Consider the following 22,447-nt stretch of genomic DNA (forward strand, 5'->3'; position numbering starts at 1 on the left):
TTTCTTTCAGAACAGTTAAGAACTGATGGATGTTGAGCTCTTAGAAACATCTTGTAGGTGCATGTGTTACTGTCAGAGGTGCTCAGCCCTTGCAACAGCTTTAATCTTTAATAGGGCCCATATACATTCAGAGTGAAAGGAGAATGGGTGGCTCTGCTTTTGAAACTGTATTTCAAATTACAGTGTCATAGGCTGGATTTTTAAAGGATGTTTGTTAGTATGAGGCTGCAACTGCAGCACTTGTGTGCTGCGCATTTGCTGCATGCATCAAATTTACATCACAAGTTCACGTTTATAAAAGTTGCTGTGTGCTAATGAGAGTTTGTGAGACTCAGGGCTTGAAATAGCCTTAGATCCTGCACTGCACATGTTGCTTTCCACACAAAGATTTACAAACACTTAGAAAGAAAACCTTATGGAAGGTTTGACCAATAAGCAGCACATGTTTCATAGTTATTTTCTTACCCTGGATTACTGTTTCTAATTCCGCAACACAGTCACAGTTTCACATACATGGAGAGCAGAATATACAATGGCAGTAAGTGTTATTAACCAGGGGCTTGAAAATTAGAAACCTTGAAAGGTTTCAGGTGGTCTCTTAAAATGCATCTGTGGAAAACAGACTCCATCAACGCTCTTTAAAATATATTGCTTTTAGAATAGTGCTTTGTGTTGCATCAAAGCAGTTGTGCAACAAAAAATGACCAAATCAGAGCTGTTTGAAGAGCTAATGAGCTGTAGTTGTTGTGCCCTTACTGGATTCTGGCATAATGCTTCCCAGATAAATCGGAATATTCAGAGCATCTGTGTATTAAAAATGGTTTTCCGTTACTGATGTCTCTGTGGAAGACACTGTTGTGCTTACTCTTCAGGAGCCTGTGTTTGGAACTTTGTGGTCCAGTTGGACAGATCTGTGTAATGAAGGTCCAAAAATAACCTTATTTATAGCTTCTTAGCAAAGACATGAAAATGTTGTCAGATGATTTCCTAGGGGGCGGGAGCACAAGTTTCCCTTTAGACAACACTGCTTTAAAGATGCAACATCATCTGAAACTGGGACTGAAAATAAATTGTATGAAGTTCCAGCTACTTCAGGCAATAAGGTGAGATGTGTACAGTAACATGGTAAGAGGTAGGAAAACTGGTGAGTTTGTAAAAGCATGAAGTCAGTGTTCTGCTGTTATAGGCACTCAGGAAAGTCTGCAGAAAAGCATAACTGACAAAAAAAGCAGAAAAGCATAACATGCCCTGAGATTAATCTTTTGCAGTGTGAGTTCATGAAGTGTTTAGAGGCAGTCACTGACACATGGTAAAATCGTCTTATAAAAGGACAAACTTGTGTACTTCAGAATCACTCTTCAACATCTTATCTTCCCCAGCAATGCTGTAATACAGTTTCAAAACCAGTGTCTGTGAGCTTGTACTTGCTTTATCAGTATTGGCAACATAAAGTTTCAAATCTTTCCTTTCTCTTCTTGCTGATGCTTTCTGTTGTTGCTCTCTTCTGCTTTATTTTTACATGCAAGCATCTTGTCATAAGCAGGTGCCTGCTTAAGGAAGAGAGCAGACTGGAGGGAGTGCTGTAGGTGTACAGTGCAAACAATACAGAGTGGGTAGGTCTGGGCAGTGAAACTGAAATCTAGAAACCTTCACTTCACTGTCCCCCTCTTTTACCTTCACTGGAAGTTTCTAGTACTTACAAAGATTTGCTAGCTTGATGCTAAAGACTTTTTTCTTTTTTTTCTGAAGAAACAAGATTCTGTGACTCTCAATCTGTTTGGAGATAGCAGATAGGGCAGGTTGTCTGTGGAGTTTATGTATTTATTTTACTTCTGTGATTGTGACCAGTATTCTCATTAGCAGTAACGTGGTTGTGCAGCTGTAATAGAACTCCTATTGCAGATTCATTTTGCTTCGTATCTAATAATGTAACTTCTTTACAGTTTCACAGAACGCAGTTGGATCTGCCAGTAGCTAGTGCTAGAGGATGAGACTAGACTGCATTATTACTTTTTTTCTGGAGGGCATCTCATGTGCCATTTCTGTGGTGACTACAGGATGTTCCACTCTTGGCTGTGAAACCCATGGGGATTCTCTAAAGATATTCCAGAGTTCTGAACAGGCATAATGCAAGTGATCTCTACAGTCAGTTTAAACTTACTGTTGGTGCTTTCTGGAAGCAAAGGGTACCTGGAAGAACATTGGTGCTGTAATCCACTGATGCAGACATGTATGTGTTTTCGTGTTCAAGGTTTTGTTCATGGCCTTAGATGCTGCAGACTTCACTTGGGTGTTAAATGTAAGCTTAACTTCTGTAGAAGCTGTTGATTTTTAGCTGGTGCTACCTATCCAAGAAGGATTCTTAACTTAAGCTTTGATTATAGTGGCTTTAAGATGGGGAAACTACCTAAGCACATACTGCCTTTACAGCATGGGTTCTGGTCCTTTCCACATGAGCAGTCATACTTCTTGAAGCTGGAGTCACTGAAAGATAACATCTGCAGGAGCAGTTCAGTTTCCTTCAGTGAAGAGCTGGGGTGCAGTGTTTTTTGAGTTACTTTATACTTGAAATATGTATCCAGAAATGCCTAAAGTAACTGGTAATACAAATAAGAAGAGGAAATCTACAGAGTTCTATAATGCAAGAGATCCAGAAAGGGACAGAAGAAATACTATGAAGTAGTGGAATGTAGTTGTTTCTATTTCTCACTGACTAGTAAGCGAGTTCAAACATATCCTGATTATAGTTTTCCTGTATGTATCCTGTATGTGTTGCCAATATTATGCCTGTTAACTGTGTTGGCATGGGTCTGTTTGGTTAAAAATAATGTCTGTATTGCACAGTGATAACAGAAACTTCTTACAGGACTTACAGTATGTTTTACTTTCAAAGGATTTTACAAAACTTAATCCTTGTAACATGCCTGTGTGGTTGGTAAATAAAGTAGTATGAACTCTGCTTTAGAGCTAGGGGAAAGAGCAAGTTAGAGAAGTTCTGACTTGCCCAAGGCCATGAGGGAATGGATATTTTGCCAAGATTAGAGCTTGGGAGCCCTATACTTGGCGCATAAAGTGGTATCTCTCTTTCTGAAAGATAACTATGGATCTCCTCTGCACAACTCTTCTGGGTGAGGGGTAGATTTCGTGTTCAAATCGCGCATCAGCAAAAGGAACATTCTGCTTTATTTGAAATCTCTTACCTCATATCTGCCATATGTCACCAGAGTGAAAGTTGTGTTTGTTCTCACTGTAGCTTTTGTGACTGAGGAATCCTGCATGCTTGGCTTTGTACCCCAAAGGACTTCAGACTTGGAGATGTGCAGTAGGATTTTGTTGCTGTTAAATTGAGTGTCATGAGATGTTTTGCACATCTGAGAAGAGTGTCTCTTTAAGTGATGGAAATATAATAGTGATTCTGTTAAGCTATGAAAGCTATTAACTTTGGTGACATATTGTTCAGTTCTTCTATGGAAAGTACCTTTGGAAGAGCATGTATGGATTTGTTTCATATGCCTATCTACATATGGTCTTCCTGGGTTTTTTGGGTATCGCTAGGCTCATGATCAAGGTTGTTGGTCAGTGACCACTGTGAGTGCTTTCTTTTGAGTCATTTTTCACTCTGCTACTCTAGAAGTTATGTGGTGTTTTGATGGTCAGTGAGCTAAATGAGTTTTCCAGCTCTGGAAATCTATGTGGGTTACTTCTAAAATGCAGCATCATGGTTTGAGGACCACAAATTTGGTGGACTTGAATCACTTACTAAGACAGGATGCTGCAGCAAAGCTAGAAGTCTGAGGTGAAAACGCAACAGTTTGGGGCACTGATAAGACACAATTTATTAGGTATCACAAACTCTCCTCAAATGTGATGTCTTGGTGTAGGAAAACTTCTTACTATTATTTGTCTTCTCTGTTTTGGGAAATATGTAACTAGAATCCTAAAAAGTATGAAGTTGGTCAGGAGCATAGTTGAAAATACTGATACTAATCTAACTGGGGTTTAGCAAAGCGAAGATGCTGGCTTTTGGAAAGCTTGATTTTTGGCTCTGTTCTCAAGAAAACAGTGATCAAATACTAAGAGTCTGCTTAGTAAGAGCACAACATATTAAATGGCTTTGGGTTTTTTTTTATGATTATATTCAGTTTTTCTCAGAAATACATGAAATCACCTCTTGAACCTGAAAATGAGTTATATTGTCAGGATTGTTCATTGTGTATGAATCCTTATAACTCCACTTATCTGTCTGAATCTGCTCTTTGAATTTGATGGTAAAAAGAAGGCTTTTGGCAGTTGGAAGACAGTAAGTGTTAGCAAGATTAACTTTTTTTACCTCAGACATACGATCTCTTGTGAAAGATTTGAAGAGGTAGAAGCATAAAAAAGAAGTTCTGAAAATTGTGTTTCTCACAACTGAAGACAATGATAGGGATTTTTGATCCTACTTAGGAAGCAGTTATCTGTTATGTAAAGCTGTATGTGAGGAAAGGCCAAACTCCAGAGCGAGTATGTGGTGCTTGCAAGTTACAAAGGGTTTCTCAGTGTGCACAGCCATGTGGATGTTTCTGTGTACGAACAGATGTGTAATCCATGAGCACTGATTTCCTGGTGCCATTCTGGAACTGAAACCTCAGTAGGTCTTGATCCCTTTGGTGGGTTGCACACAGTTGTTTGACTGAGACAGTGGCTGTGGGCATACTTAAGCTTTGGTTTTGTGCTGTTATAATTCACTAATGCATTAACTTGAATTTGTTTTTAAACTAATGAAGGTCTTGCCTAAATGCAGGAAGTTGTGTATTTATAATCATACAGGTTTCTTGAAAGTTGCAAAACCATTCTTGTCTGGGTAGTTTTTGCTGGATCAGCCCTCTTGCATGCTGCTTCCTTGTGAGAGAAGGAAAACAGCTTATACAATGAGCATCTCTTACAACTATATGGTTGTGTCAGCACTGGTGATTGTACCACTAAATTATTGTGACAAAATGGTCCCATTTCCAGCTCGATTATTGAGAGAAGCATAAAAACTCTACGTAGACCAGGCTGTGATTAGGGGGGGGTTAAATATAGAGTATTTTTTGGTGAAGAACAAAACCTCGATTATCATAACTATACAATAGTATAAATTAACAAGAATTGAGAAGAGGTGATAGTTATAAGGACTTGGTACAACCGTGTCCTGTTTGTGCAGGAAGAGCTGTTCAGCGCCTCAGTAGGGCTATCTAAAGGCATTGCACAAATGTGGATAATCTTTGCCTCTGTAACTGTTGTCAGGCTGGAAATAACATGTTAAAAAGATGAGTTTCTGCACTTTTATTACCAGTGGTCGGAAAGTTACACTTTGAACATAAAAGGCTGATTCTCAGCAAAGAGCATAAATAAGCTGTAAATCCTTTCACCCAGGGACAGTGCTTTTACTGGGTATTTATACAGGATTTAGTGCAAGGTTTGACTTTGTTGCCAAGCTTTTTCCTTGGGGTTTGAAAAAGAATATTGATAAAAATTGAGTAACTTTTTGTCAGTGAAGAACTCTAAATTTGAACTGTAAATATGAACACTTTATCTTTTAATTTTGATGCTTTTTTTCCTTAAAATGCATTACTAAAATATTTGTATGTTCTAACCAGTACCTAGGTAACTAGGAACATAAACCTCGCCTTGATATGCAATGTTATTTTACATGGCTAGCATGTTCTCAGGTTTGTATTGAATCAAGGAAATATCTAGTAAAAATGATCTAACTTACCATTGTAACTTGATTAATATATACTTCTGAGAGTAGTTGAACTACTAAAAGCCATCAGAGTACTTTAGTGCAGAATAAACCACATGCTGGATAAACTCTGTGCAACAACTAGTGCAGATTCAGTTGGAAAAAGCATGCTCTAGATACCAGAGTATAAACAAAACCTAAGCAATGAGGTGTGGTGAGTGCTCTGGTCTGTCTTAAATGCTTTGAGGGGCAGTGAGGCTGCACTGGGCTGTCTTCACATCTTTCCTCAGTTTATTAATCAAGTATTTCTGTAAGGGAGGGTTGGATTTAGTGCCTCTCTCAGGATGTAATAACATCAGGTGCGTTCAGCGTAAGTGGTGGTGTGGCGAGTGGGACCAGTTGTACTCACATGAGTCAGAAGTACCAACTCCGAGGAGTAGCGCTGTGGAATTGCAGCACCTCTGGCAAACAAGTCAATGGCAGTGACCAAAGAGTTTGCTGAGGGATCAGCGGAGGAGGTCAGAAGAAGACATACAGAGTAGGAAGGCTGAACTGTGCAGAAGTCTGTAAAAGAAAGCATGAGGAGCTTTCAGTTTTTAATGAACATGTGCGCAGTCATGTTTGCAGTAGTATTAAGGGTGGAGTGGATAAGAGACAAGTGATCATGCCTTGAACTTCAACCTCTTATTTCCTTTCATTCTTCCTTTTTTTCCCAGTGTATAATTTGGTTTTCTTTCCTTCCCTCGCCTCATGGGGGGAGGGGAGAGAAGGCACTAATTATTTATATGTGTTAGTCATAGCCAGTCATTAAGCTTAGTCATTACTCAGGATTGTGCATTTGATGGTTAGTAAAAATCAAAACAAGACTTGAATTGCTGAATTCAAGCTTACAGGTGTGAAAATACTTTTATTTCTGTGTTCAGACTCACTGGCAAAGCAGTGCCATTTAATCAGTGTTGCTATCAGCCAAATTACTTGTAATATCATGTCCATGTTGATAGTTTGTGTTTGAACTCAAAGCCATGGTGTTCAGTGTATCCTTAAAGCAGAGAAACTTCTAAATCAGCAGTGAGAGTGATAAAATCACTGTCTGTTTCTGCAGAGGAGGATGTGAAAGGAACATTTCCACTGATGCTGCTTTGGGTACCTGTCACTCAGTGGGACTGTGACATTTGGTCTCCGCAGCTCCAGGTGAAAAGATGGCATCAGCAAAGGGTTTTGTCCCTGCCAAAATTACAAAGGGTATATACCTACAGTAGGGCATTCACAGTGGGGACTACTTAAAGAAATGCATTTTTTAAGGGAGATTTCGTGTACTTTCTTATTTTAGGGTGTTGTTTTTTGAAGGAAGATAATGTGGATCTAATGCATTACTCCTCATTAGGTGTTGTGTGCGGACTGTCATAAATGCAGAGTAGCTTGCCCATTCCTGTTTCTTCAGGTGCTTGAACAGCACTAATGTTGATATACCTTAGTATAGACAAACTGCTTGCCAGAAATGAAGACTAGTTGAGTTTTAAAATCTCCTGTTTAGAATAATAGATCAAAAGGATCAGTGACATGTCATCCTTTCTCAAAACCAAAGCTGATTTTGATATAATTGCGTTGTTTGATGTAAGTATGTTGACGTTAATGGTAGAGCTGAATCTGAATCACTTTGAGATCAATAACTAAGGTTTAGCTCTTGATAGCGTTTTTCTCAGTTCTTTCTGCAGCAGACCAAAGAGAGCTTTGTGTGGTGACTGGGCTCCAGTCTGACAGAGCACGCTAGTGTTTTGGCTTTGTATGCTTGACTAGCAAGGAATGTTAACACACACTTTCAAGGAATCCAGCTTTCCAGAAAAGTCAGAATGGTTTCAGATCACATTGTTGTTGAAGTGTTTATCAATTGTTGCCATATAAAATGACATATTTCCCAGAGCACTTCTTACACACCTTTTCAATGAGCAGGTAAGATTTTTTCCATATGGGATCAGTTAAAAACAGCGGCTTTTTTGGCACTCCAGCACGACATTGTTCCTTTAACTATATTATTAAAAAACTTGTGAAGGAATACTTTACCAGTGATTCACTTCTTTGCTTTTTGTATAGTTGAATTCTGTAGTTTGAAACTGAATTATTGCATAGTAAGAGTAAGCAAAAGCTTAATGAAGCTTTCAGTTTCTTGGACTCCTTAGGAGGAAAAAAAACAAAGGCAGTTTTCATCATGTGAAGTTGTGTGTTTGGTCTGTACAAAATACATCTGCTGTGTGCTGCAGTCAGGATTCTTGATGATTTTGGGGACTTATCATTCATCTGTGCTCACAATAATCATAAATCAGCTGTTCAAGAATTAGTGTTTCACATTCCATAACTGTTAGTTGTGATTTGTGTGTGTGCAGATCAGGCTTGTGGAGAGAGCGAGGACAGGCAAAGGGAGTGCTGTAGTAAACTAATGCTGTACCAAAACTTTTAGGCATTGTATCTGGGTAATACTTGTTTTTATTCCAGAGTGACACAAGTTGGAAAGTGCAAGGACTGATGTGCTTTTGCAGCTCTGTAGTAAGTTCTTGTCCAAAACTCTGTGCTGCACCAGTCTTCACTGTGGTGTAACATGTAGTGCCTATCTGGAGAGTCTCCAAGTGGTTTTTACTGGAGATGCTCTGAAGCAACACCTGACAGTCATGTTTTTTCATGCCAAGTTTAGCTCACCCTAAGCTCCGCAGGTGCTGAATGTTCAACAGGCACCTGTAAGATGTGTTGGGCATAGTGTGCACTGTGTGCTCTCAGGACCACTGTGTGCAAATCCTTGTGTTCCTTGCTTTAGGGTGCCCATTGCTCTGAAACAAGATGTGAGGGAATCTGGCACAGTGCCTCAGGTCACTCCAGGGTGCTGGACAGCTCAACAACTGCTGCCAGGTTTAGGGCCTGTAGACCTGCAACTTGGCATGGGACGTATCTGCTACTCATGTTAGCAGAGGCTGACCTCACCAGCAGGACAGGCACTTCTGGAGCAGGTGAAGTCGTGCATAGTCATGGGCTCGTTTTCAGCTAGTTGGTGTGTAGGAGCTGATGCCTGCACTATGTAGACTTCTCTGTAAGTGCTAAGGTTATCCTTGTGGAGCTATGACACCTTTCTAGAAGTCACAAACAAAACACATTTGTTCATGAAACTCAAGAGCCAGGATCGCTGACAGTGTCAAAGACTTTGGCAAGAAGGTTAAAGGAAATGTATTTTGGGGTTTTTGCCTGGATTTGCTGTGCAGCGCAGATCACCAAAGGTTCTAAGCATCCAAACTTAGCGCATCTGACCTGGTGGTGCAAGTCTCTCATCAGATACAAAGTAATGTATTCAGTAACATATAATCCACAGCTTTGGTACAATTTAAAAAGTTCTGTGTTGTTCCTCTTGACTTGTAACTGTTTCTGATGAGTTGATGTACAGGTTGTCCTACATGTCTGCTGGTTGGTTACAGGTGCTGCTCTTTGACCTGAGTGATTCTAAATCTGCTAAAAGCAGGATTCCCTTGATTGCCCAGATTTTCATGGAGCTGCAGTGGACTGGTACTTTGAGAGGTTCTTCCTTTCCCTTTCAATAGAGTGAGAACTTTTCCAGGCAGGTCAGTTATCAGATGAGGAGGAATGGAGATTGTTGGACCAGGTTATCATTTCCTTTTCTGCAGTAAGGGACTCAATCATAGCCATCATTTCTGCTGAGAGTTCTTCCTGTGGTTTGTTAAGGCAGTTATCCTTTTCTCTAGCTGTCTGTGTAGCTTTTTTGTATTGGCAAAATCTTAGAAACTTTGTCCTTTTATAAAGGTTTTGTCATTCCATCATCTCTGTATAGCCTGATCCACCCATCTACAGAGCATTGACTCATCCTTTTTGCTTTATCTGGCTTTTGTGGTGTATATGATATCAACTTGCATAACCTTACGCGCACTTGCTTTCCTTTTTGTGGCAACAGGATCTCTTCTGACGATACAGAAGGGATATTATTGTAAAGCTTTCTTCTGCTAATATGGCACAACAGCTCATGATTGCTGTCAGGGTTTTTGTTGTGTCAGATATTTGCAGCATCTTGCCACAAATGAATATATGCTTCAGAGCTTGAGGCAGAAAGAGCTTTGACGTTATGATAACCTCTTAGTGAACTTCCCTGGAAAACCTAGTTAGGGTTTGAACATTCGTCAGATGTCAGTGACTTCTCTGATCAATAGCTCTCTTTTCTGGAGATGTTTGTAAGGACTTTGATTTCCTACACCTGAAGCATCAGTCCTTTAGTCATTCTTTCAGGTCTGGACATTCTTTCTGAACGTGTGTGTATTGAAGGTGATTCTTTGCTGCCAAATAGTTCTTTCTGACCCTGACTGGTTTCTCTCTGGAAATGAAGTTCAGTTACTTCTTTACTTTAAGAAGAAAATTTCCTATGGAGACTGGAAAAGGGATTCTCCATGTGATTTCAGGATCATACATTCATTAAGTCTTCTGTCATGTCTCAGCTGCTACAAAAGAGGACTTATTAAAAATCTAGGTTCCGTAGTGATAGCTTTGAATTTCTGTGGATTAGACCTTGAGCTACATGGTGGGTAATGAACAGAAAGTGTAAGCTTGAGCTTTCTGGTCTTCAGTATCTATCAGAGAGATGTTGTCACTTGGGACGGGGTAGGATACTGTCTATTTTGTACTCCACAGATGCAAGAGTTCCATTCTTACTGGTATGCCCAGTGACAAGCATGGGCAAGTTATGAATGCTCCATCCCTGGTGGTGTTCAGGGCCAGGTTGGACAGAGCCTTGGGTGGCAGGGTTTAGTGGAAGGTGTCCCTGCCCATGGCAGGGGGGTAGGAACTGAATGATCTTAAGGTTCTTTCCAACTCTTAACTGTTCTATGATTCTATGATTCTTTTTTACGGTCCTCATAGGTGGAAGGACCATAAAATCTTGGTCCTTGCTAACTGTAGATGAAGCCTTCCAGTGTGTGTCACGTATTGTATGAATCAAGTCCCTGAGAAATGGAGCAATTATTAGGATAGAAGATGACATGTTGATATGTTGCTGTTTGAGTGGCTTCCTACTATGTGTGCTTGTCAGGGATGACAAGTGGCTGGACTCTGTTTCCTCAGAACAGTAATCTGAAGAAGTCTGCTGTATCTGTGGAAAGCTTTAACTCTGTCATCAGGGTGTCCAGCCCTAGAGATACTATTACTCTTGGTTTACCATCAAAACCAGGTAACAAAACAGGGCACTTTTGGGTTTCTATACCAAGAAAGCTGTATGTCTCAGGAGTTACAAAGATAATCAGAATGCTCTGCAAAGGCTACAAAATACTGTTATATTCTTCTTCTTTTATTATTCTGATAATTCTATTTTTTCTCTAGTCTTTGCTAAGCCAAGAAAAAAGGAAGAGGAAAACATTAGGAAAAAGCCTGGGTTTTGTTTTTCTGACACGTCATATGGCCAGAGTTCTACACTTTTTATTCCAGAGCATGATTTTACAAGTTTTATTAACCAAAAAACCCCAATCAGCCAACAAACAAAAACCCCACCCTAAAGAACAACACTTTGTGAATGGAAATGCCCCTAGCAAATGGAAATACAAACATCAAGAGGTAAAGATGACACAATGTAGTATCAGGCAGCTCCATCATGTAATAATGAACTTTTCCATCCAAGCACTCTAAAACAGGAGAGATCCGGGAAGGTCTCCACAACATGAGCACGTGAGATGACTGTACAAATCTTTTTGGGATGAGGAGCAGTCCAACTCAATTTTGTTAATCCTTTGTTTGGAGCTGTGATGAATCGTTTAATTCAAACTACAATATGAATCTTTCCGGTTTCTCTTAAGCCTCTAACTTCTAACAAAAATTATAATTAATTTTAATTTTAATAGGTTTTTTAATGAGAGACTTGGAAAGAATGTTTGAATGTTTGCATTTTTAATAGTGAATTTGATTTTAGAGTACACGAGATCAGACCTTCGAGGAAAAAGAAGGCAGAGAGAGATTTAAAATGGCCAAGTTTTAGTGTCACCTCTTGGTAATTGAACGTTTCCAATGATCCTTAATAGCTTTTTGGTCTCAAGTAACAATTCTTCAGTGTCTGGAACAAAAAAGCTGGATAGTAAACTTGAAACAGAAAGGTATTTCTCATCCGTACTTTAAATGCAGCAGCATATGTAATTAGGGAAGTGAAATACCTTGGTACAATTCTAACTGCGTTCTGGTACCCTGTAGTCACGTCTGATCTGGTTCATAGAGCATTTGCACGCTTCTGCATTGGAGTTTGAGGTTATGATGCTCTATTTAAATATTTAAAATACAAGTTTTGGATTATAAGAGAAAGAATTGGTTGGGTTTTCTTTACACATAAGGCTGTGAGTCCCTTCTTTTTTCCATTGCAGTGAATGAATTAAGTGAGAGATGGATAATATATGGATGGAGAGAGGGGGCTGGCCTACATGGAGAGAGGGGGCAGTCCTACATTGACTTTGTTTAGAAGTGGGAAATAAATGAGACTTTCTTTTTAATTCTTAATCGAGTGAGCTCCACTGAGCTCTCTGAACTTCACTAAAAATCCACTTAATACAGCTTGGGTGTAGTTTTGGGTTAGGGAGTTTCTTTTTTAGCTAATTGGATTGGAAAAGAGTCTGTAGTTGGGCTGGGGAGAGAGAAGCTGAGAAGCTCTATCTCCCTTATTAAAGACCTCTCAGCAAGGCTGGAGAGGTGTGAAGTGTGGAGTCAAAACTACCTGTCTGCTGGTGAACTTCTGCACCTGAATTTCAGTAACAAACTTCATAATCTTTTTTACACCTTCTCTGAAATCCCCCATATATTAACAAGGTAGAATTTCAAGCAGGTAGAACATCTATCATCATACCAGGTTTAAGGCTTATGCGAGGCGAGTCTGCTGTGTCTTTATGTTTGCCCATTAAATGTGCCCAGCAATTTGAATCAGTGGCAAACCCTATCTTAAAGACGTATTTGAAACTGTATAAAGTGGTAATAACACTGTATCAAATACGAAGGCAGTATAAAAGAGCTACTTAAATAGGGACACATATGAATGTAGCTTTGGAAGAATTACTTCTTTATTAAGACCTTGATACTTGAGGGAAGGACCAGACTTCCCAGAGTTACAAATCTCACAGGTTCGGGCTGGGAGTCAGGGTTTGAATTACAAATGATTGTTTTGTCTGGCTGCTGCCAAAAATTGAACTTTCTTGGTATGTTTTCTAAAGCTCCCATTAATACGCTTTTCAACTGTCTGTTTCAGCAGTTGTGCTATGTTAATGTGTAGGCATGTTCTAATTTTGCATGTAGCTCGGGGAGAATGTTTCATTGTTCAGGCATTGTGCTTGCACTCCAGGGGTAGTCAACCTGCACTCTGTGGTTATAGCCATTCTTTTTTCCCTATTCCCATTCATGTTTTGGCAAGCAAAACAACACGCTGACAGTAGTGGTGTTCCAAGGGGTGTTTGTGCTGTTGCAGGACTCTGACATGAAGTGTGGACCCGTTCGTGAGCCTGGTGCTTGTATTGAGCTGGATACTAAACATGTAGTGTAGAGCTGTGTGCCAGTGCCTGATGCTATAAAGGTTCTCATATACAAGTAAGCTGCTTTGGGTTGGCTCTTTCAGGTAATTTCGGTTACTTTTGCACTGAGAGTGAAGTTTAAAAACCAAACACCCCCCTGTCATAGAATCCTAGAATAGTTTGGGTTGGAAAGGACATTAAGATCATCCAGTTCCAAGCCCCCTGCCATGGGCAGGGACACCTCACACTAGACCATCTCACCCAAGGCTTCATCCAACCTGGCCTTGAACACCGCCAGGGATGGAGCATTCACAACCTCCCTGGGCAACCAATTCCAGTGCCTCAACACCCTAACAGGAAAGAATTTCCTCCTTATATCCAATCCAATCTGTCCCCAAACCCCAAATTAGAGTTAGCATCACTTCTGTTGCTTCTGGAAGGAAAAAAGTATATAACTCACTGAAGAATTGGGATGGTACATTAGTCCTAGAATATCCTCGGGAACCCCAAAATGGTGAACTTTAAGGAAAAAGTTTCTTATGGGATGTCAGTATAATTCTGTGACATTTAAGGGCTTCTGAAAGCACAGGCATGTATAGCGGCATTGGGCCTTTTCAGTTGCTAGGAACTATATGGTAATCAACAAGCCTTAATATTTGGCACAGGCTTGAAACCAGATCCTCTGATCAGACTTCCACTGTACTGATATTTTCAATTCTAATGATATTGAAGATTTCCACTGATTCAGTGTTTAACTTCTTCAGCTGATTATTCTGAGGGATGACAAAGATGGGTAACGTGAGTTCATTTCCCAAGATTTTATGTTTCCTTACTAGAAGAAGATGCCAAGTTCTGTTTGTGCAGGAATGAGCTGGATGTAGTAGCAGGTCACTTTCTAGTCCTTAAACTATTGAATTTATCTGCTTTTGGTCAGTAGCCCCCTCCCCATAGTGTGAGGCTGATAGTGAGAAAGTAGTGATGGTTCTGATGAGCAGCTGAGAGAATCAAGCTCTGTATTCACAGTTGATGTATGGTGTACATCTCTGCTGTTTTAATGAAAATGCTTCTCCCTATGTAAGTTACAGGAGAAAAAACCTTTTGTGAAATGGTTTGGAAAAGGGCTTTTTCTGGACTTGACAGCTAAACTAAGGGTACTTATTTCTACAGTCTGTAGGATTATAAATAAGCTTTCCCCACTCCTCCTATCCTACAGAAAACCAGTTTGAGAATATTTGTTCTAGATATAACTTGCTCATAGCACATCACGGTCCCACCTTAACACTTCTGAATGAATCCCAATGGAAAGTCAGGGGTGTGACATAAACTACTTCAGTGTCTCTGGGTGACTGCTTCATTAAAAGAGATAATGTAGAGATTGTAAGGAAGAAATTAGGGATGAATCAACTAATGTAATCTCATTTTCTTTTGAACCCATTTGTGTAGAAAGCAGTATGTGAATTCTTGCAGTTTAATGCTAATGTTCAAACAGTCCAAAAAGACTGTTGAAGGCATCATTGTAAATGTTTCAGCTCTTCGTCTGAAAAGGAAAGCAAATAAAATCTTGATTCTTTTGTAGTCATGCTCTGAGATGGCGTAGAACAGATCTCCAGGTATTGTTGGGGCTTTTTATGCACTGAATAACACTTAAGAAAATCTGTCTGATTCCAGTAGTGCCTCTTGATTTTCCATGGTGAAGTTTCCTCCTGTAGTTTGTTGCTCAGAAAGGCTAATTTTAAGTGCTCAGTTAGTTTCCTTAGTGGCTTTTTCAGAGCTGATGAGATCCTGAGTCTCTCATGGACTCACTGAGGCATGCCGGATGAAAACACTTCATGTGCCTTCAAGAAAGAGAGGCTATCATCTGCAAATCTGCCTGTTAAAATCTACTTCTCTATAGCTACCCAGTGGGGTTAAAGGTATTGATCTGAGTGACTGAGCAGGGAATGACTGCCTCATTTCTCTCTCTCTCCATTTTATTTCTCTTTTGGGGTGTAACATGGCATGATGCAGTCTGTTGCAGATGCACATGAGAGAGATTATGATTTTATAGCTGCTTTCATTACTAAATTTGCTATGGGAAATTAATTTAGAACTTAGACAATTGTGTTCATGTTTATGGTGAAGCCTATGTTTGATTATATCCTCCCTTTAAAGACAGGCTAATGGGCATCTTGCCTAATGGGAAGACTTTTCTCTATTTGCAGTGTTTCATAAACCAAGCTACTTAGTAAAGAGGAGGTAGGATTTTTACATGGTTGCTAAGTTTAACTTCCAGTCAGGTGGAATTTTTTGATTGGGGTGAATACGACTCATTGTGTGTTCTGATGTGCACCATAGCGAGATAGAGTATTTCTGTAATTAAGCTATTCTATACAAAATATGATGATGCAGCTGGGTATTTTGCTTTTATTCTAAATCCCTGTTATTACCTGGGTAGTCCTTTAACACTGTATCAGTTCCATATGTATCCAACTTGGATAAAAAAAGCTGCAAAAAGATGGTTTTCATATTTGAGAAGGATGTGTGTTTCTTGACCAGTTTCTTTATTAACAGGCATGGTCCTTGTGCGTAGTGAGAACGGGCAGTTGCTGATGATCCCTCAACAAGCCTTGGCACAGATGCAAGCACAGGCACATGCCCAGTCTCAGCCTCAGAATACTATGACTCCTCGTCCTGCTACACCTACCAGTGCTCCTCCAGTGCAGATATCCACAGTGCAGGTCAGTGCAGTCATTGGTAGTGTTAAGAATGGTAAGGGTTTTGTTCCTGTGAAGAATACACCAGAAAGGAAAGCAAGATGTTAGTGGTTTGAAGAAACCGTTGATCAAACTGGTGCTATCCAGGCTTTTCCACATGGCATAAGCATTGCATTTTGTTCCTGTTACAGTTTGTCTGTTATTCATCAAAACTGTTTCTACCTAGCTGAATTGCATTAAGTTCAAAACCACTTGATATAAAGTATTCAAGACCATATATGGTTAATGTGTACAACTCTTTTCCCCAAAGAATCATTATTCTTTATAAGACTATAAAAGAAAATAGTGGACATGGGTAAATGTACACTGAGATCATCATAGTTGTATGAAGTTCAAGACTAAAAATCGTTCTCTCAGTTTTATAGTGGTCCAGATGTGTTCTTTTGTATCTGTTATAATGGCAGCTAGCCAGAGACAAAATGCTAGGTAAGGTAGACTAGACTTAAATATAGGAATTAATGTGTTTGGCTTTTTTATCTGTTCTCCAGGCTCCAGGAACGCCGATTATTGCACGACAAGTGACACCAACTACCATTATCAAGCAAGTGTCTCAGGCTCAGACAACAGTGCAACCCACAACAACGCTACAGCGTCCTCCAGTTGTGCAAGTGAGTTTGTAGAGAAGTAATGTGTCCATGAGAGACCTCAGTTGTTAAGATTAGCTGAAAATCTGCTTGAGACTGCCAGAAGTACAGGAAATACAATTGCTAAGTGCATGGAACAAGTATCTTCTGGCTTACTCTTTCTAAAACATTTGCAGATCTCAATTTACTATATCTTTTAGATATACAATCATTTTTATTACTACCATTTATTATTTCATACTGTGCCTATATGCATACATATTTAAAGATGTCCTGTTATTAGTTCCTATAATCACAAAAATGACTAAAATGAAATAACTATGCTTTTTGCCTCAAGAAAGTGACACTGATTCCCTGTAGTCCTCTGAATTGTGCAGCAAAACGTACAGTTACAAACTAGAGTGCACTGGTAGCCACAAGTCACAAGTGGTGCAAGTTTAAAACAGTGCAGAAGTGTGAAATTCTCCACATGGCTTCCAGGCAACAGTGATTCAATATGATTGCTGTCGCCTAATTGTTTTCATTGTGCTTTCTTCATCCTGTGAGTAGACAGGATTAGAGAGTTTTAATTTAAAACATGCAGGTTTTGCTGTGCATCCAGTTAACCCTTTTCCCCTCAAAGCGCCTTTGCCTATGGCAGCGATCTTTCTAGAGTTAAGAGTTCATTTACCTGAGTTGTCTTAATTTGCACTGCTGTTATATTGGACAAAAGGAAATCATTCCATCTGCATATTTTGTGCTGTAATGAGCATACCATGGGCTTCATTTATCCTGATTTCAGTAAATGAGACAGATCAAATCCTTGCTTCCTTTTCTGCCTCCCAAAATACCAGCACAAGTTTGCTTTGGCAGCTCTGCAGCCTCTTTTCTTGTGCACCTTTATAGAAAGAGCAAGTTTACAAATGAGTTGTTAAAATTCTGAGTTAACTTTAGCTTGCTGAGAATCACTGCCCCTCTGATAGGGTTGTCATTAGTGATTAGACTGTGGTGATGTCCATGAATGAACTGTGTGCATGGAAAAGCTCTTGGTTGGAGTGTTGATTCTTTAAAAGTGCTATTCCTACTTTGAATTACTGATCTGTGTACAAAAGTAGAAAACCATTTTGTCCCATTGTTCATGAAAAAGATCTTGGTAAGACCTGAGCTGCTGTGTCTCTTGGGCTCTTTATACAAATTCCTCCCTTTGGTGTGTAAGGGAACAGGTTAAAACAAAGCTATTGCATTCACAGAAACTTAGTACTCATTTTAATTGTTTGAAACCACAGTGTCTGAGGGTATGTTCATGGTAATACTTTGCATTTTATTCAGTAACCAAAAATCGTGGAGCTCTAATCAACTTTTGGGATTTCAGTTTCACTGTGTAGTGTTTTGTGCCATCTGGTGGCTCTTTCTTTCCACTGCAAGATGAGTAACAACTTTTTATAGCAGCTGTGAAAGGTGTTCTACTGTCCTGGGGCTCAGTTTTCTGTTTGATGGCTCAGGAAAACAGCGCTTGGTGTGTTCCAAGGAACAGATTGTTATGTTTGTATTCTCTGCAGCCTCAGATTGTTCTGGGTGGTACTGCACAAACAACTACGTTGGGGACAGCAACAGCTGTACAAACTGCAACTCCTCAGAGAACTGTGCAAGGAACGACGGCAACCTCCACTGCGGCCACAGTAAGTTACTGAGTGCATTTGGGGTCTTCTTTTGTTCATTCACATATACATATGTGCATGTGCCATTTATAAAATACATGGTGTTTCCTGGCTTCATTAAGAATCATAATTTTCTTAAATTTTGATAATAAAAAAACATACAATGCATATATATACGAAGCAAAATGATAATTTCAGTCTGATTTTGTCTGAAGCGGTGGGGGACACAAATCTATAAATAATACTCTGCAGTTATGAACTAGAGAAGGACTTTGTCAGAATACCTAATCAGATCAGGGGTTATAAAGTGTTTCTGTTCCCTTCTCTGACTGTTTCCTTTTCCTCCTGTAACAGGAAACTATGGAAAATGTGAAGAAATGTAAAAACTTTCTGTCCACGTTAATAAAACTGGCCTCATCTGGAAAACAGTCTTCAGAGACTGCAGCTAACGTGAAAGAATTGGTGCAGAACCTGCTGGTAAGGAAAGTTCTTTAAACGCTGAAAGAAACAGTATTTGAGAGAAACCAAATTGAAACTTTGCTGCTTTTGCATTAAAATATATGCATAGGTTTTCCTTTAAGCTTGTAAATGACACATTACTGCTTATTAATGCATGAGAATGTGAGTTAAATTGTAGTGTGGGTCATGTAAATGGTATAATGCAGTAGCTGAGTGTAAGAAATCACAAGCTTGTACAAAAAAAGTAGTATTATCCAAAGCTAATGTAAAAACTTGACATAATTAGTATTTATAGAATGAGTACTAGTATAGCTTAGCCTAGTTGTTAGCAACCTTTAAGTCAAGGTAGATCTGTGTGTTCTAGATGTGACAACCTCTGGTTATCATGTAAAACAAGACCAACATTTGGAATCTGTCTTCCCATCGGGGATATACATTTGGTTTTGCAAGAGACATCTCCCTTTTGTGGGAGACAAGGCCAGTTTGTGCCTGGTGGGCACATTTAGCCATTTGAAATAGAGGAGCTATAGTAGATCTGGAAAAGAGAACATCAAAGATGGGGTTGCCCACAGCAATTGCTGGCTGATTGCAGGTCACGTGAAGTATTCTTGCCGGTTCCACCTGGCTTTTGATCTATGGATAAGACATTCCTGTAATGGTGACAACTGGAGATGTTTCTTAAAATTGACTGGAAGACAGGAAGGAGAAAAGGAAAGATGGGACTGTAGGTCTTACTGGTTGAAATTTGTAGTAAGAATAGTTATTACCATAAAGCTATTGTCCCTCACTGGTTTTAGTTACCAATAAAGCCACTTATTTACAATAAAGTCTTGTCTTTTTTTGTGTGTGTTGAATATTGTAAAGGTTAATTTCTACAAGTTCATTCATTTGGGTTTTCTGCTTTGAAGGATGGAAAAATTGAAGCAGAAGACTTCACCAGTAGGCTGTACAGAGAACTTAATTCTTCACCTCAACCTTACCTTGTGCCTTTCCTGAAGGTAATTTGTCTTCACTAGTCTTTATATAGTTTTGTGCTTATGTATCAGCAGCTGTGAACACAAACACATCTTTTATCAGTATAGATGGAATTCCAAAGTGGTGTAAATGGAAGTTTTAAGCAGTGCCTGGTTAGACTTTTGCTCCCTTAAAAAATATTTCTGTCTCTTGGTTCCAAGAGTTTGTTAGTATGGCTCATGGGCACAGTCAATAATGTAATTTCTACCGTAGTGTCACATCATAGCTCTTTTGAGAAATGACTTTTATAAGCAGTTTCTTCCCATAGCACCAAACCTGTGAATTGATTTATTATCCTCTTTTTAGTTCTGAAAGATTGAATGATACAGGAAACTACCTTCTGGGCAAATTCTAACTGTTTTGCCTGTGCTGTATAGCTGTTTGAAAGATGAACAGGAAATATGTCACCTCTCACTGATAAATCCCATTTGTCATAAATTTTATGGTAATTTGACCCATTTTTGAATAAACATTACTTTGACATTTACAGTCTGAAAATGGGGGGAAGTACAACTGCACTGTATGGTAAGAGTATAACTCTGCTGGACTAATGTATGATTACGGGATATAGCTTTCGATGTGCGTTGATATTTGCAAGTTCTTGAATGCTAGCTCAACCTTGAACTCTTAATGAGGATGAAAATTTAGGATTAAAACACTCAAGCAAATTCTTTCCTTTCCTCTTTTCAGAGGAGTTTACCTGCCTTGAGACAGTTAACACCAGACTCTGCAGCTTTCATCCAACAAAGCCAACAGCAGCAGCCAACAACGCAAGCAACGATAGCAACGATTCCATCCGCAGCGGTGCTGCTCAGCTCCTCAGTTCAGCGCACAGCAGGGAAGGCAACTGCAACTGTAACAAGTACTCTCCAACAACCTGTCATCAGCCTAACTCAACCTACACAAGTTGGTGTCAGTAAACAAGGGCAGTCTGCACCACTGGTATGTGAGCTGCAGTGTATCATCTGTTGTTGCACATGGGGTTTGTGACTTGTTCGCCTTAAATGGGTGGTTTAACTCGGAGATCTTCAACTTCATCAGAGAAGCCAAGGAAAAAAAAAGATTAATTTAAAATCCATTCTTAATTAAAGTACTATATTATTTCCTATTTTAGCATGAAATATTGGCAGATTCTCTCAATCATTGCCTATCCATGAGAGAGCAGTGTTCTAGAGGACACTTTATTTCCTATTCCGTAAGTCTAACAACAGATTACCCCAGAAGAGGAGAAAAGAATTTCTCGGGCCTGAATATAAACCAGATAAGAACAGTATAATGTACAGCACCTTTTTACCTTTCTCATAGCAAAGCAGTGTCTAGGATGTGTATTAATTAATATACATTATTAAATTACTAGGTGCTTTTTGCTACTTAGTATTTCAGTGTTCCATATAGAGCGCTCAGCATTCATCTGAGCTGCTCTGTCCAGAAGTTTCATGTAAAAAGAAAAGGAGAAATCTTTTCAATCCACAAATATTTTTTTGCTTACCTTGAGAGAAAACCTAATGATTATATTGCTCTTGCTGCCTTTATAACCTAGGTATTATAGAAAGAGGTTAGAAACAGAGGAAGGGAATAAAAACTGAACGTTCATTGGTGCTGGATTTACAAAATAGCTTGGCCTTTAACTCTGCAGGTATTTCTTTTGCTACTTTTTCATATATTTATAGAGATGGAGCTTGCAAAATAGGCAGTGTTGGTAGATTATTTTACAGTAGTATGAAAGTAAGTTTCTGAAAACTAGTTGAGTCAAAAGACAAGTTTGCATAAATTGCTCTGACTAGCATTGTGCTATAACTGAGTTCAGGTTCAGAAGTGGTATGGCTACAGTTGCCTGAGCGTCTAACCTAACAATCCAGTAGTACAAGGTTACAGGGCTACAACTTATGCTGATTCTGGATAAAACAGCATATGTAGAGCCAGCTGTATTATCTTTATCTCACTTAGTTCTAGGGTTTGTTCAGGCAGATCCAGTTTGCCTCTGAAACCACATGTAGAAAGTTTTAACTGGACCTTTGTGATTATAAATTTTTCTTTTTTATAGGCCACTTATTTCTTTTTTCTATCACAAAAAGTGGAATACTAGTTTTCCTGTAAGGTATAATTTAGGTAAACTTTTCAGTACCTTAAAACACGCTGTTTCTAGATCAATGAACAGATGCTCACGACTCACAAGTCTGATTGTTAAGGTTTGTTTACACCACCTGATTATTAGCCTTAGTTATTACTCAGATGGCTTACCATTCTTTTTCCTTATTAATTATTTGCAGGTTATCCAACAGTCTCAAAAAGCAGGGGCGTTGATAAGGCCTCCACAGGTAACATTGACACAGACACCAATGGTAGCACTGCGGCAACCACATAGTCGTATTATGCTCACTACTCCTCAAATTCAACTGAATCAACTTCAGACAGGTAGGAGGTTAAGATACTCGGTAGTATATGCTAGATTTGATACTATTCACTGAAGACTGGTTTATGAATGTCAGTGCCTAAGTGCCCTGTAGCTGTGTGATGGCTGTTGTACTGCTGCTAAAATCTTCAGAGCTCAGTGCCATAGTGGCTGGGGATACACATCTGTGAAGGCAGCATCTACAGACAAATCGTTTTGGAACCAGAGTTGTGTGGGAGGGTCCTGTTTTAGATGAGTGAAAATGCTGACAGAAACTACTGACAAAGTCTTTGCACCAGATTTATTGCCATAGCTAACTGTGACCAGCTTGTAAATCTGAACTCTGATACAGGTTTGATGGAGTACAAATCTTGTCTTTCTTCTCGC

General features: G+C 39.3%; 1 protein-coding gene across 2 annotated transcripts in view; it reads left to right on the forward strand.

Moving 5' to 3' along the window:
• TAF4 (TATA-box binding protein associated factor 4) overlaps positions 1–22,447 on the forward strand; it is a 37,247-nt gene that overhangs the window by 5,265 nt on the left and 9,535 nt on the right. For both annotated transcript variants that reach the window (XR_009726695.1, XM_061361598.1), the window contains exons 3-9: positions 15,772–15,938; positions 16,463–16,582; positions 18,097–18,216; positions 18,550–18,672; positions 19,563–19,652; positions 20,359–20,610; positions 21,939–22,083. Coding sequence is in view for 1 of the 2 variants with exons in the window: in XM_061361598.1 (XP_061217582.1) it covers positions 15,772–15,938; positions 16,463–16,582; positions 18,097–18,216; positions 18,550–18,672; positions 19,563–19,652; positions 20,359–20,610; positions 21,939–22,083 (1,017 nt within the window). In the remaining variant the exon portion in view is untranslated. The remainder of the gene's footprint in view (positions 1–15,771; positions 15,939–16,462; positions 16,583–18,096; positions 18,217–18,549; positions 18,673–19,562; positions 19,653–20,358; positions 20,611–21,938; positions 22,084–22,447) is intronic.

Source organism: Neopsephotus bourkii, unplaced genomic scaffold (assembly GCF_033783945.1).
Source record: "Neopsephotus bourkii isolate Nb327-2 ecotype Australia unplaced genomic scaffold, CSIRO-AGI_Nbou_v1 NB_1060, whole genome shotgun sequence".
Classification (NCBI taxonomy): Eukaryota; Metazoa; Chordata; class Aves; order Psittaciformes; family Psittacidae; genus Neopsephotus; species Neopsephotus bourkii.